Source organism: Rhinopithecus roxellana, chromosome 12 (assembly GCF_007565055.1).
Source record: "Rhinopithecus roxellana isolate Shanxi Qingling chromosome 12, ASM756505v1, whole genome shotgun sequence".
NCBI lineage: Eukaryota > Metazoa > Chordata > Mammalia > Primates > Cercopithecidae > Rhinopithecus > Rhinopithecus roxellana.
The window spans coordinates 67,781,649-67,797,151 of NC_044560.1; the positions used below are offsets into that span (position 1 = coordinate 67,781,649).

At 36.2% G+C, this 15,503-nt stretch overlaps 1 protein-coding gene across 1 annotated transcript in view; it reads right to left on the bottom strand.

The window, feature by feature from the left end:
* Positions 1-15,503, bottom strand: part of COL24A1 (collagen type XXIV alpha 1 chain) — a 388,303-nt gene that overhangs the window by 70,393 nt on the left and 302,407 nt on the right. Inside the window, exons 44-47 of the mRNA XM_030912579.1 lie at positions 15,294-15,347; positions 15,147-15,200; positions 9,620-9,673; positions 8,365-8,472 (exon numbers count right to left, since the gene is read on the bottom strand). Coding sequence (XP_030768439.1) covers positions 8,365-8,472; positions 9,620-9,673; positions 15,147-15,200; positions 15,294-15,347 — 270 coding nt within the window. The remainder of the gene's footprint in view (positions 1-8,364; positions 8,473-9,619; positions 9,674-15,146; positions 15,201-15,293; positions 15,348-15,503) is intronic.

The following is a 15,503-nucleotide window of genomic DNA, read 5'->3' on the forward strand; positions in this document are numbered from 1 at the left end:
GCTACTACTATGGTAAGATGGGAAGACACAAATGAATGTTCCTACAACTATCCCTTCCTGTCCCCTCCTCACCAATAATAAATCTAATGTAATAACACATCCTTGTGAAAACTGTACATATTACTCCCATCCCTGTGGAAAATTGTACATATTATTGCCATAAAGGCCTGAAAGATACAGGGGTAGTGATTCCTACTATATTCCATATCCATTTTACTCATGTGTTTGGCTAGAGTAAACAACAGATAAACCTGAAGAAACTGGTAGTGTATTACAAAGTTAATGGGTTGGGGGATGATGCCAATTACAGCTGCAGGTTCTGATATGGTATCTTTACTAAACCATATAGCCACTGGCAACAGCAGCTACTGACCTAGCAAAAATATTTCCTATTCACATTCTTATCAGTAAAGATAATCAGAAGCAGTTTTCTTGCCTTCATGTGGCAGGAAAAGCAGTATCCCTTCCCTGTCTTACCTCAGTGCTACGCCAACTCAATTTGCTTCTCTATCATAAAACAGACTGAGCAGATACCTTTATAGTCTGGATATCTCAAAAAATATCATTCAGATCCATTAAACTGGACTTGGAGAGTAGAAATGAACAAGCACCCTAAAGGTGTAGCAGAGGATAGAATTTAAAAGTTCAGGGGCTTGATAAATGCGTGTAATCACTCTATGGGTTCTTCCTGCCTGTTGCACAGACAAAAATAAATTCACTGAGACTGCAGCATTGCAGTAGAGTTTAATTGATGCAAGGCTGGCCCACATGGGAGAACTGGAGTTATCATTCAAATCAGTCTCCCTGAAGGCTTAAAGGCTAGGATTTTTACGGACAATTTGGTGGGCAGGCAGCTAGGGAATGAGTGCTGCTGATTGGTTGGGGATGAAATCACAGGGGCGTGGAAAACTGTCTTTGTGTTCTGAGTCTCCCTCTGGATGGGGCCACAGGATCAGTTGAGTCATGCATGATTTAGGAGTCTGGTGGAGTCAGTCAGAAAGATATCTCAAAAAATTCAATATTATGTTCTACAATAGTGATATTATCTATAGAAGCAATTGGGGAAGTCACAAATCTTGTGACATCTGGCCATAAAATTCCTGAGTAGTAGGGATTATAGAAACTACACCTATCTTGTAATCTCTGGCCACATGACTCCTGAGCAGCAAGGAATTAGGAAAACTAAACCTACATCTTAGTAGAGTTCAGGTCTCTCCCATAATCCTATTCTTGTGGGCTTTAATTAGTCTTACAAGGCAGTTTTCATTCCCTGAGCAAGGAGGGGTTAATTTTAAGGTGGGACTATTGTCATTCTTGCTTTCAAGTTAAATATAAACTAAATTATTCCCAAAGTTAGCTTGGTCTTTGCCCAGAAATGATCAAGGACAGCTTGGAGGTCAGAAGCAAGATGGAGTCAATTATGTCAGATTTCTCTGACTGTCATAGTTTTGAAAAGGCAGTTTCATGGGTGAAGTTCCAGGAATAATGGTTTGGGGGCACATCAGGATACCTCTGCCAAAGTAGAGATAGATTGTTGTATTTTGCACTGACTGACCATCACAATAAAAGGGGTACAGTTCTGGTGAGCCTCTGTGGACTTTGTAGTCAACTTATATCAGATGTGGGTGTTCTGCTCCAATCCATTTTCTTAGTAACCTGTAAGGTTGCTGTTTCATTTTTTGATTGTGGAGATGGCTATATACATACACACACACACACAGACACACATAAATAAAATCATTTTAACCATTTTTAAGTATGCATTTCAGTGGCATTAGTACATTTACATTATTGTACAACTGTCACTACCATTTATCTACAGAACTTTTATCTTCTTTAACTGAAACTCTGTACCCATTGAACAATAACTCTCCATTACCCCCTTCTACCAAACCCTGGCAACCCCATTTTTCTTTCTGTCTCTCTGAATTTGATTATTCTAAGTGACGTAGGAGGTCAGCAGCACTTGTTTTCCAAGCATTGGCTATGACCCTGCTGATCAAAACAGGATCTGGTTAAAATAGGGTGCAGTAAAGAAACCAACCAAATACAGCTAAAACCAAAATAGTGAAAAAAGTGACTTCTAGTTGCTGTCAGTGCTCATTATACACTAAATACAACATATAAGGATGCTAAAAGACACTCCCACTAGCACCATGACTGTTTAAAAATGTCATGGCAATGCTTGGAAGTTACCCTATATGGTTTAAGAGGGGAGGGGAACCCTTCCTTGGTTCTGGGAGTGCCCCATCCCTTTTCTAGAAAATTCACAAATAACCTGCCCCTTATTTAGCATATAATTAAGTAGTAGCTATAAATACCGCTAGCCAGCAATCTATTAGGGCTACTCTGCCTATGGGGTGGCCTTGCTCTATCTATGGAGCAGCCATTTTCCTATACTCTGTTGCACTGATAAACTTGCTTTCTGATATAGTTTGGTTATTTGGCCCTGCCCAAATCCTTGAATTGTAATCCCCAATGCAGGAGGTGGGGGCTTGGGGAGTTGTTTGGATCATGGGGTGAATCCTCATGGCTTGGTGCTGTCTTTATGATAGTGAGTTCTCACAAGATGTAGTTATTTAAAAGTACATGGCAACACTCCCTCCACTCTCACTCTTTCTCTCTCTTGCTTGTTACTGCTTTCGCCATGGGATGTGTCTGCCCCCACTTCACCTTCTAGCCTCCTTAAAAGCTGAATAGATTCCAGCACCATGCTTCTTGTAAAGTCTGAAGAACTATAAGCCAATTAAACCTCTGTCCTTTATAAATCACCCAGTCCCAGGTATTTCTTTATAGCAGTGCAAGAACAACCTAATACTCTTTGCCTTCACTTTACTCTGTCAGCTCCCTCCTGAATTATTTCCTGTCTTCCTGGAAGAAAAAAACACTCCCTGGCTGAGCCACAGTTTTGGGGTTTGCCAGCATCACAGGTCTTTCATATAAATGAGATCACAATATTCATCCTATTGTGTCTGGTTTGTTTCATTTAGTATAATGTCCTTCAAGTCTCATTCATGTTATAGTGTGTCAGACTTTCATTCCTTTTTAAGGCTGAAAAATATTCCATTGTACATCACATTTTGTTTATTCCTTCAATCACTGATAGACATTTGGGTTGTTTCTACTATTATGCATAATGCTGCTATGAACATTGGTGTAAAAATACTTTCAATGATGAATATGTTAATTTGCTTCACTCTAGTAATCTTTATACTATCTATATGTATCCCATAACTTCTTACTGTACATCTTAAATTTATACAATAAAATTTATTTTAAAAAATCCTTTACATTCCTGCTTTCAGTTCTTTTGCATATATACCCAGAAGTGGACTTGCTGGGTTATATGGTAATTCAATGTTTAATTTTCTGAGGAACTACCATACTGGTTTTTACAGTATTGTGTCATTTTACATTCCCAACAGCAATGTGCTTGTGTTCTGATTTCTCCACCATCTTGCCAACACTTGTTATTTTCTGTTTTTGTTTGTTTATGTTTGTTTTATAATAGCATCCTAACATGTGTGATGTGATATCTCATTTTGTTTTTGATTTGCATTTCCCTAATGGTAGTGATGTTATACATCTTTCCATGGGATTACTGGTCATTTGTAAATCTTCTTTGGAGAAATGTCTATTCAAGTATTTTTCCAGGTTGCCAGTTTTGAGTGAACCCTGAAGTCAGAAAAGACTCTGCAGCAGATTCAGGATGTAAGTTACAATGCTATTAATATTTGTACCTCATGACTGAGAAACTCTAATTATATCAGAAGGCTCTGTAGCTGGTAGATGCCATATGGGCCCTTTGGTAATCTTCCATAAGAGAAACCCTGCTTATATCCATAAGATTTTGGAGACAGGCCATGCCCTCTCTGTCAAATGCAATTTACCCTTTGGAATACAGCTATGAGCTTGCTCTGATTGAAACTGAATGACTGAACCTGGAATGTCAAATGGCTATGCTCTTTGTTCTCTGTTTTTCCCATTATGAACTGGGTAATAATTGAATCCACTGAACCGTGAAATTGAATGTATACCCTAGCATACTACTCTTAAATCAAAATGGCATGTATTGAAACTGGGCCCTAGCAGGTCTAGAAAGCACAGAAAAATGTCTAAGCAGGCAATTCAGATTTCCATGACACCTGTTCCCATTGCTTTGACATTGCTCCTTCAACTTTCCTAGAGAATTTCCTTTACCAGTTAATGAAGGAGGAAAAACCTCAGGCCTGATTTTTGGATAGATCTGCATTGATTGTCAACATCAGCCAGAAGTGTACAGCTTCAGGCTGCATTAGAGCTTGAAAGATGTTAGTAAGGTGAACTCTTTCCAGTAGGTAGAACTTGAAGCAATACTACAGTTAGAAGGAGAGATGGCTTGAGATATTCATCTACACTAATTCAGAGAGCACTGGCTAAGAGTTTGGCTAGCTGGTCAGGCACTTGGAAATAATGGGTTTGAAAGGCTAATGATAAGAAGGTCCGAGGAAGATAAATTTAGATGAACTTTTCAAAATGGAATCAATATAGAGTTAATTATATTCCATGTAGATCCTTAACAGAGAGCGTCCTCTATAGAGTAGGTTCTCAATAGTCAGGTAAACAAGATGGACCTTTACTGGGTATCAGTCAGCATTTTTCCATACTAATCATGGTGGGTGCTCAATGGGCCCACTGGCACAAATCCAACAATGTGGACTTTTCTTTACCAAGGTTGATCTGGCTACCACCCTTGGTGACTGCCAAAGTAGAGGCCAACACTGAGCTCCCAACAGGGCAATGCTCCCTGGGAGATGAGTTGGAGCTATAATAGCTGCAATTGTTCTCACAGGGGTAGACACATATTCTAGACATAGATTTGCTATTCTACCAAAAGTTCTTCTTGCAGTTGAAATGCAGTTGATACACAGCACGAATTATACATCAGAAGAGAGAGAGAGCTGATATACCTATAGCAATATGAATGTATCTTTAAATCCCAGTGGTAAGTGAAAAAAAAGATGCAGAATGGCCTCATATCATTTCCATAATTAAAGATATGCATAAAAACCAGTAGTATATTTTTGGAAGAACACATAAAGATAAAAATATACTTTAAAAATTATAAAATAGTGGGCTATTTTAGGGAGAGGAGAATGAGAGTAGGGATGAAAAGAAGTCAGCCTAAGAGTAGGTCCACGAAAAAACTGAAGGATGATAATATGCCATAAATTCATTAATATGATTATCCCAACAACTCTGTACCTAAGGTGAAAGACAAAGAGAGAGAGAGTGGAAAACCTTAAAAAAATAAAAAAACAAAACAAAAGAAGCCAAAGTTGAAAGACTTTTTTTTTTGCCTCCTTTGGCATCCAGGACTCTGGCAGGTGACTTAGGTCAAATTACTAGACAATCTCATTCAGGTCTTTGAATCTTGAAAAAGTGGCATGAAGATGCATGACAGTTTAGAAGTTATTCATAACACAGTAGCATTGGCACTGAGAGTCCAATGGTGGCCAAGTTGACTGGTGCCAATGTCATTGGTGGCATCCTAACTAGACTACTCCTTGCTTGGGGTGTTCTGTTGCAAGAAATCCTTAATTTCAGACTGTTTTCTGACCCTGGATTTCAAGCTTTTTAGCTGATTCTGTCAGCAACCCAGTCTCTATCTTATAATTCGTTTTCTGCTTTGGTTAGCCAGAGAAGATTTTTCTTTAAAACCAGTCAGACGTGGTGGTATCTCAAAGTCCTAATTGGGTTCTAGAATGCAAATAGTTTCATCATCTGGCCTTAAGACCCCTTCATTCTTGTGTATTCTAGATAAAGCCAGTGTTTCGATTACAGGCATGAGCCTTTGCCGACACAGCAAATAAAACTAGCATGACAGATTCTAGGAATAAGGTTTAGAGTGGTATTGAATGGAATCAACATTTTATTTGTGTTAACTCAGTATTTTTGTATTGGCTTCCTCTTAGCCATTAAATTACTGTCCTTTAAATATTACCTCAATATTGAAGAAAAATATAGAGTTGTTAGAAAACATCTATTTTCTTGCTAGAAACAAGCAACAGATAATCAGTGCCACATTGCAAATTTCCTAAATAAAAAGTCATATATTGAAACTGGGCCCTAGCAGGTCCAGAAAGCACAGACAAAATGTATAAGCAGCAATTCAGATTTCCATAATATCTGATCTCAAGAGAAAATCATCCGTAATTTTATAATCCATATCAATGTTTTCATTCCATGAAATTTTCTGTCCTTCCTGAGGGATCTCTAGGTATTACATGTTGCTAGAAAGAAGTTGTTTGTCATAATGAACCATTAAATGACCCGAGTAAAAAGTAATTAATGACTTTGATGTGTCACTAATGTCCTGATGAGTATCTCATAAGCTGAATATCTGAAATTTTTCTTAAACCCATATGTAGGATACTGATTTCTATTATCCACATAGGGAACTAATATCTGGATTAGTCGTATTTTAGCCTGAGAACAAATGACTTCCTGGTCCTATTAATTAATAAGTAATATTAATAAGTAATATTAAGTAATTAATAAGTTAATTACTACCAATTTGTTATCAAATAAATTTATTTGCTATTACAAGTACTTTAACAACTCACTATTTAGCCTTATAAACTACTGGGCCCATCCACCCCACCTCCATGATTATACTTGTGTATAGCAGCAACAAATATGACATATTTTCACATGTGGTTTTCCTTGTTTGAATTCTCAAAAATCTTATTCAAAGTAATAGGACAAGATTCACTATAATATTTCCCAGTAAAACTTAATCCACAAAAATACAGACTCTCAAACCAATTCAAAGGGTTTTACTGTTGTAGTTTTAACATTTCACAGTCTCGTTATAAGACTATCACATGGTTAGTATGGAGATTAGCACGAAGATGGAGGCCCAGTGCATGAGCTCCCTATAAGACTGGGATTTCAAATGAATCTCTTTTAACCAGACTGATACTACTAGCAAAAGTCTATACAATACTTATTTTAATTAAAAACTTCAACCTGACTGTTCAAGTTTTCTAGGCCATAACCTGTTTCTTCCAAAACAAATAGAAACCATGTTAAGACTTCTTAACAGTATTCATATTTTCAGAGAATCTGACTGGATATTTATTAGTGAAATAATTTTACTGGTTGTCATCATTTCATTTTTTTAAACAAATGAGATAACTCATTGTAGTGAAAAAGAAAATTAATTTGTATTTAAGTTTAGGCATAGCACCATACTAGATTTGAATAAACAATAGAATTGACTTATTACCTAAGAAAAGAACAACAAATCAATAGGTAACCATATCCAAATAGCAGAAATTTAAAAGGGTAAGTTTTACTGTATTCTTAAAAGTATGTGGTTAATTTTTCTAATTCTTCTAATGTGTAAAGTAAAAACAACCTGGGGCAAAAATGTCTCAATTAGGATGACATTAGGGAAGGAAAGCAGGAAAATGGCTAAGCAAAGACAAAAATATGATTTTTAAATTTCAAATTAAATTTTAAATTCAAATACATAAGATAGAAATCTGTATAAATATAAAAGTGAATCTACATGATTGCATTACTTTTTTCCCAAAATAATCATGGTGGTTGCTCAATGAGTCCACTGGCACAAATCCAACAATGTGGACTTTTCTTCACCAAGGCTGATTTGGCTACCACCCCTGGTGACTGCCAAACCTGCTAAAAGTAGAGGCTGACACTGAGCTCCCAACACAGCAGTGCTCCTTAGGCAATCAGTTTGAGCTAGCTGTGATTGTCCTCACAGGGGTAGGCACATATTCTAGACATGGGTTTGCTATTCTACCAAAAGTTCTTCTGGTAGTTAAAATGTAGTTAATATACAGCATGAAGAATTATACATCAGAAGACAGACAGCTGATGGACCTATTGCAATGAATGAATTAGATGAACACAGATAAAATATTCACACAATTCTTGTAAAATACTGAGGCTATAAAAGTAAAGGGAAAATGATTTTTCACAGAACCTACCTTGAGTTACTGCCAAGACCTAAATGTTCCAAAGGTGGCTTAAAACATTTGATGAACTCAAAGTACAGCCAGGTTGTGTAGTCCTTAAGTTTTTACTTCTTTATAGTTCTTCTTTAACAGCTTTTATATTTTTAAAATGGCATGACTTATTAATACTATGAGTTATTAGATATAAAATACTGAAGAGAATGTACCTGCTGACAGTTCCTGGAAATCCTAAATACAACTGCATAATAGCTATTAGAGAAATGAATTGGCTTAATCTGAGCCAATGCCAAAGCTAAAAGAGATAGCCAAAATATCTATAGTCTAGCAAGGAGATACATGCATAAGAAATAATGAGCAAAGAGATACCCATACTACTCACAGGAAGTCCCTGTTTTCCTGGTGGCCCAACTTTTCCAGGGTTTCCCGAAATGCCATCTGCTCCATGGTATCCTAGTATGCCTTTTGGTCCAGGTAGGCCTTGAAGTCCCTTGATAATTAAAAATTATTTGAATTGTAGAGATGCTGAAAAGATGTTAAGATGACAAATACTTTTTTATTTATTGAGTTGGAGAAGTTTACATTTTAATATTCTGTTCTAGGACAAATTTTCCTGTTTCCTGGATTCCTTAATGATTTAATATTTGGATTCAACAGATAACTTTAAAAGTTTAAAAGCCTTTAAACGTTCCCCAAACAAAAATGCCAAGCTAATCAGCAATTTACTGTGTAACTTTTTGGGCCTTAGTGTAATTCTCTGGTGTTTCTTATTGTGTCAACCAATATTTTATATAATTGTGGAGAAAAGATCAGCTATATGCACCCGTCATCTTAGGACAGAGGCTATCATTTCCCATCTGCCAAACCTTATATTGTGTTATTTTCCCGAGAAATAAATTATGGCTAATTAGTTGCCACTTTGAATCAGATAATTGCATGACTGAAGCAAGGTCTGAACATTTTGTTTCTACCCTTGGGCAACTGAATTTCATATTCAAGGATCTCTGATCTGAATGTGCTTATAATTTACATTCATTTTCTCTATTTTTTTTTTTGAAGCCAATACAGGTCACCCAAAGCAGGCATCTAATCCTTGGCTAGGGGACACCAGTAGAAGTCTTTGCTGAAGAGCCAGTCAACACTTATCTACCTGGTCAGGAGAGGAAACTGATGGTGAGGTAAAAGTTAATCTTTGTCTGTGATGAAAAGATTATTTTTTTTCTAAGACTTTTTATTTGTCTAGAGAATGAGAGGCTGAGTCCTCTAATTAAAATCTAGCTCATGCCATTTTAATTATGCTTGAAGATCTCTGGTCTTTGTCACCATTCATTTCATTATGATTTTAAGTTCTCTGTTTTTCAGTGGTTCACCGTCAGAAGCATGAGTCCACCAGGAGGACTTCATAACACAGGAAAATAGCATCCTTCAACTGAAGGGACTTAAATTGAAACAGCAAGCTTGGGTTTGAGTTAATGGTCATATTTGTTCCCTCTGTGTTCCAGCATGGGTTTAAATTTTTTTTAAGACAATCTGATTTATCCAACATGATGACATAATTGGCCCCAAACTTTTCTGCTTGCTAAAGTTGCCAGTTCTATTTAGAAAAGCAAGAAAGATGAAAGAGGCCTGTTACTTACAGGAATCCCAGCTTTCCCAGAAGGACCAGGAGCTCCTTTTTTCCCCTTATGACCCTAAAAATGGAAAGCACAGTTGTCAATTGACTGTAATAAACTTACTTAAACTGAAGCCATAGAAAAGAACACTGACACGTGGATGCTGCAGCAAGAACTAGCACGAACTAGTCGTATATCATTGAGGTTGCCATTTAATTTTCCTGGGAGTCAGCTTCTTCATCTGAAAATGAGAAACTTTGACAAGATCATCTAGTAATTTCCTTGTAGCTCTAAATTATATGATTTAAGAATTTAAATTGTACTTCTAAAAGGGACCTGAATAGATTATTTAATAAATGTCCCTACTTTCAGGAAGGGCCTTGATCTCCTTTTGAAAATGCTACCTATTTACTTAAACATTTAGTATCAGTAAATGTTATCAGTAAACATTTACTGAGTATCATGTATCAGGGACTCTGTCATGTGCTTGGAAGCCAAAGGCAAAGTTCCTCCTTGCAAGGCACTTACAATGTGGTAAGAGGAACATGAACTGATAGCCTAAAATGTGCTTCTCTGGAAGAACAGAGAAGAGCATACTTGTGATTCAAGGAAAAGATATTTATTTCCCACGGAACTGTTTGTTTTTCCATGTGTGAGATGTTTTAAATCATAATTGATTCAGCAGTAATGGGTCTGCCAGGATAGTTAGGAACATTGCTCTTACAAATCATGCCATTGTTCTGATGACATTCTAAAAGTATTTAAAGAAGAAAATGTGGAAAAGAGTGACTTGGTTCACAAATAAGAAAAAGAATCATGTTGTCATTACCAGACACATTTCTCAGAAATCATCATCAGTTCTCACAAACAGGATAATCCCACTAAAATGGGATGTTAAATCATTCAATTTTGAAGACAAATTGTGCTAAAGATTCAGTTTAACAACAACAACAGAGAAACAACTTCAAAAGATGTTACGTTTTTTGACAATGAGCTTAAAGATTTTATGAAGAAATAGTATGTTTTCACAGAGAAAAAGAGCATCTTCTCTAAGAGATAAAAATCCAACTTTTGCAGGATTTGATAATGGGGAGATATAAGGATCATGGATTGTACTTCCAACTTTGAAAACTATTGTACTTGTCTTAGAAGTCACTAATGCAAAATGTTTCTAAAGATGAGAAAACCAGAAAATGGGATAGTTGGTGACCTGGGTTTAATTAAAGTATATACATTTCTAGCGCATATGATCCCTATAAGTAAAATATGTTTTTCCTAACCCAATAAAAAAGCAAAATAAACAAAGGCTATTTTAAATAGTGGAAAAAAGTTGTGATTTCAGTCTTCTTGAATACTTCCTAAATAGCATATGAACCATAATATGCAATTATGTTAATCAGTGTGTTTTTTCCTTTACAGTATTTCTTTTTATGCAACGAGATATATCTGTTCTATACTTTCGATTTTTCAAAATAGACTTTTCCTTGGCTTTTGAATTTCAAAATAGTCCAATGAAACTCATGGTGGGGGTAACAGTTTGAAAAAAATATATTTTCAGTTTCAAAATCATGTTTCTTAAACACAAAAGCCTGATTCTTAAATATTAAAAGTCTACCTTTGAGTTAAAAACCAACGTTTGTTATAAAGGACTCAAATCATAAAATTTATGCTATAAAGAACATATTTAAAATAATAATAATAATAATAATAATAATAATAATAATGTGACAGAGAGTTTTTCCCATGAAAGGGGATAAGGATCCTCAAGTCAGGGAAAGGGAGAAGAAGAAGCAAAAGAGAAGCAGGACTGTTAGACACTGACAGCAATCTCTGAAAAGAGCCCCTTGCCCCTCATCTTGCCCTTAGTCTTTTTTTCTCTTTTTTTTTTTTGAGACACCCAGGCTGGAGTACAGTGGCTTGATCTCAGCTTACGGCAACCTCCACCTCCCAGGTTCAAGTGATTCTCCTGCCTCAGCCTCCCAAGTAGCTGGGATCACAGGCATGCACCACCACACCCAGCTAATCTTTGTATTTTTAGTAGAGACGGAGTTTCACCTTGTTGGCCAGGCTGGTCTCGAACTCCTAACCTCAGGTGATCTGCCTGCCTAGGCCTCCCAAAATGCTGAAATTACAGGCACAAGCCACCGTGCCTGGCCTGACCTTGAGTCTTTCTTAGGGTGGACAGAAATACTAATGCTCCCAGACAAGTTTGGGGATCTGGGCACAAAGATGATACCTAGGGAGACCAATGTCCTCATTGAGAAGTCTACATAAAATATATAGAGTAAAAGTCTCTGCCTGAGATGTCTAGGACAGTGGGATTAAGAATGTTTTTCTGAGTCCTCCAAGTACCCTGTATGGTATGGGGAGCAGAGAAGGTTATTTATATGTGGCCAAGAACAGAAGATGGCCCTGAGAGGCCTGAGGAGGTCTTGGACCTGAGATGAGCAAATAGCTGCACATGCCAGCATAGGTCAAAGTACTTCTGGCAGGAGGGCCAAGGTAGATGCCAACATGGTGAGATGATAGCAACTGTGGGCCAAAAGGGATGATGTGCATTTCAGGGGACACTAGTGTGAACAGATGATGACTGAAGACTAAACTTATTTTCCACCCGCCTTCCCTACCATCTGTAACTTCAAATTTGAGAAGAAAGTGATTGGGAAAACTGTAAATCAAATGTAGGATATTTGAGTGGATGGAGTTAAAGGCAGTCAATGGATTAGATTTACAGTACATATAAAACTGTACTTTCTTTTAGCCTGGCCAGCACTGAAAATATGTATAGTGGCCCATTTGAAATCAGATCCATTTTAAAAGACTTCTGTTCACTGGGACTGTGCTGGCTCACAGAATACTAGAGAATGTAGTCTAATTATTTTGATGAGGGAAATATTTTTTAATATGCAATGTTAACACAAACTCTTGTTTTTTGTTTGTTTGTTTAAATGAGGCTGAAGGACAGTTATCTAGATACTTCACTAGTTCTAACACTCTTTAAGAAGGCAGCTTTATAAAGCAAAAATAGATTTAGAGAGGTAAGCAAAAATTATTCTCTTTTTTAACCAAGAAATTTCAATTCATTGAAATCTGGAATTTTGTTTTGGGAGAACAAAGATTTTGGCTTGAGTCTTGGTCTTTGAGAGTCATTATAGGACAGTTAACTCACATTTGCATTACAAAAGTCTTTTAAAAAATGGTTCTGCAATTGGTTTTGGCTTGCTCTAAATTTTTCTTTATAGCTGCCCACAGTCTTATGCCCAATGAATGAATTGGTTGGTTAGGTTAAATTAATCATATTTTACTTAATTTTTAAAAGATTACAAGTAATAGGCTTCTGCATAATAACAGGAACTAGGAAATAATGTTTCTAGTGTTGCTTCTGTTGCTAATTAGTTCTGTGATTTTAGGTAACTCATAATCTCTCTGAGATTTTAATTTCTTCATCTGAAAATTGAGAGGGTTATCCAGATAATTTTAAAGGGCCATTTCCAAGTCTAAAAAATAAATTTAAAGCTTTGCAAAAACAAGATGACAGCAATTGGACATGACCCATCTGGCCACTGAAGGTATCCCTAGTGAATAAATACAATCATTATTCTTGTAGCAATTAATACTATTTTAAATTCTAAGAGGCTTTTAAATGTGCCCTTGGGTTGTATGCCAGCATTACCCAAAGTAGGAAAGAACTAGCTCTCCTGGATTATACAGAATTTAAACTATGGCTTCTTAGCACCTTTTAGCTCCAACACACAGGGAGAGCTGACCACATAGGCTAGAGAGGCAGTTGACGAATAAGAGTATTTGATATTCATTAGCATAACTTTAACATATACTAATAAGCATCAGAAAATGTCTTACTCCCGAGATTTCTCAAGACGGAAAAAGAAAGCCTGTAAATATGAAAGTATTAATTGTAAAAAGTAGACATTTTAGGATCAAATGTTGGACAGAACTTGAATTCTTAGGCACTTACTACAAATGTAAGGAAGTAGCAGCAACAGTATTCTAGGTTCCCAGTGTTTTCCATGACTTTTTCCAATTTGGGTACTAAAAATTCTAAGTGAATGACTTACCTATCTTCTTTCTCTGCTTTTTTTTCTTGTTTAGGCTTATCTTCAATAGGATATTTTTATTTATTAATATTATTTATTAGGGAACCTAACAGAAAGTTACTGAATAGATGCTAAGACTATTCAAAATGGGTTCTAGGTAAGTGAATGCCTATTTAACATATCTGATTCAATCCCATTTTATTACTTACTCCCATAAGTGGAAAACACAAGTATGGGTGAAGGCTGCTTAACAAATCAGGAGAAACACAATCTTGAAATCATCACTTTTTATCCATTCTCATCAAATTTATTATTAATAGTAGAGTGCATTTTCTTAAGAATTTAATTTGAAATCAATAGCATGTGAAGTCAGGATGCCTGAAAAACAGGGCAGCAATGTATAGAAGGTGCAAATGACAAAGTTGCTTGCTACGTAAGGTTGAGGCAATGTCTATCTGGCCACATGGAAAGAGAAGACTAAATTCAGTAAACCAACAGATTTTTAGTTTGCTTGATAAATATTTGATTTGCCTTATGAAAAAACAACTTTTAAATCAATTATGAGCCTGTGTCACATAGTCAAACTACTTTTTCCTCTCTTATCCTATGACAATGATTCTTTGCTTGGTCAAACTTTAGTAAGGCTCCTGAACCTTCTAGGCCCTCCGTGTACTTCCTTGTAAAATCCAGTTTTAGCAATGAACCCTGCCAAGTTGGTTTAGCAAGAACCTTCACCCTTGCTATCTGATGACTCTTGCTATTTGATATCTAACTGGGTTCCTCATCCTCTACCATTCCTCAGTTGATGTCTGATTATCCCACAGTTGATGTCTGATCACCTTGGCCCGTCTTCAGCAAAATTCTCGTTAGGTCAGTTTAACCAAAATTCCCCTTGCCCCTGGTGTTTCCTTTTAAGTAACTTTCCATTCATTCATACTCAATCTGCTCCTTTGTTATAAATTCCTACTTGCCTATGCTATATTTGGTGTTGAGTCCAATCTCTCTTCCCCACTGCAAAATCCCATTGCAGTGGTCACTGTACCTATTGTAATAGTCCTGAACAAAGTCTTCCTTACCATGCTTTAACAATTATCCATTTAATGATTTTCTCTTTAATGCTTTCTACAACAATCATATACGTTTGACTGATTTTTTTTTTTTTTTTACCTTATAATACTAGTTTTAAGGTTTGTTGGTATTTCTGTTTGAAACCTCAAGAACATAGTATTAATTTGAGACAACTTAGGCAATTTTCACAAAGTTAGAATAGGCTTTTGGAAAAGAAAAATTTGGATAATAGTCAAAACAAATGACTCAAACAATAATTTTGTATTAGCACAATTACTGAAAAACACCCTATTTAGAGGCCCACAGTGATCCATATTCTACAGTGATAAATGATAATTTGAATTACAATAAATAGCAACTCCTTGTACTCCTGCTTTCTAAAATTGCTAACAATAAATCTCAAATTGTCTTAAATAATTTCAACTTACTTCAGATCCTCTCTCTCCTTTTAGTCCTTGTTCACCCTGGTCACCTGGCTCGCCCTTTAGTAGAAACCAAAATAAAAATCACATATGAAGCGAGACCAAATAAGTTATATTAATGTTATTTTTTAGAAATAATGCTTTCAAACATACTGGGGGACCTTGTTGTCCAGTGGCACCTCTTAGTCCTGGTACACCCACATGGCCCTAGAAATAGAAAAGATTACATTATTAGAGTAAGTAGAGACATGTGACTTAAGAGAATAGGATACTATCACTTAAAATGGTAGCAAAGTGTTGCAAAGCTCAACTTAAATGTCATAGAGATTATGATTCTTCTTAGAAATAGAAAAGAACATAATA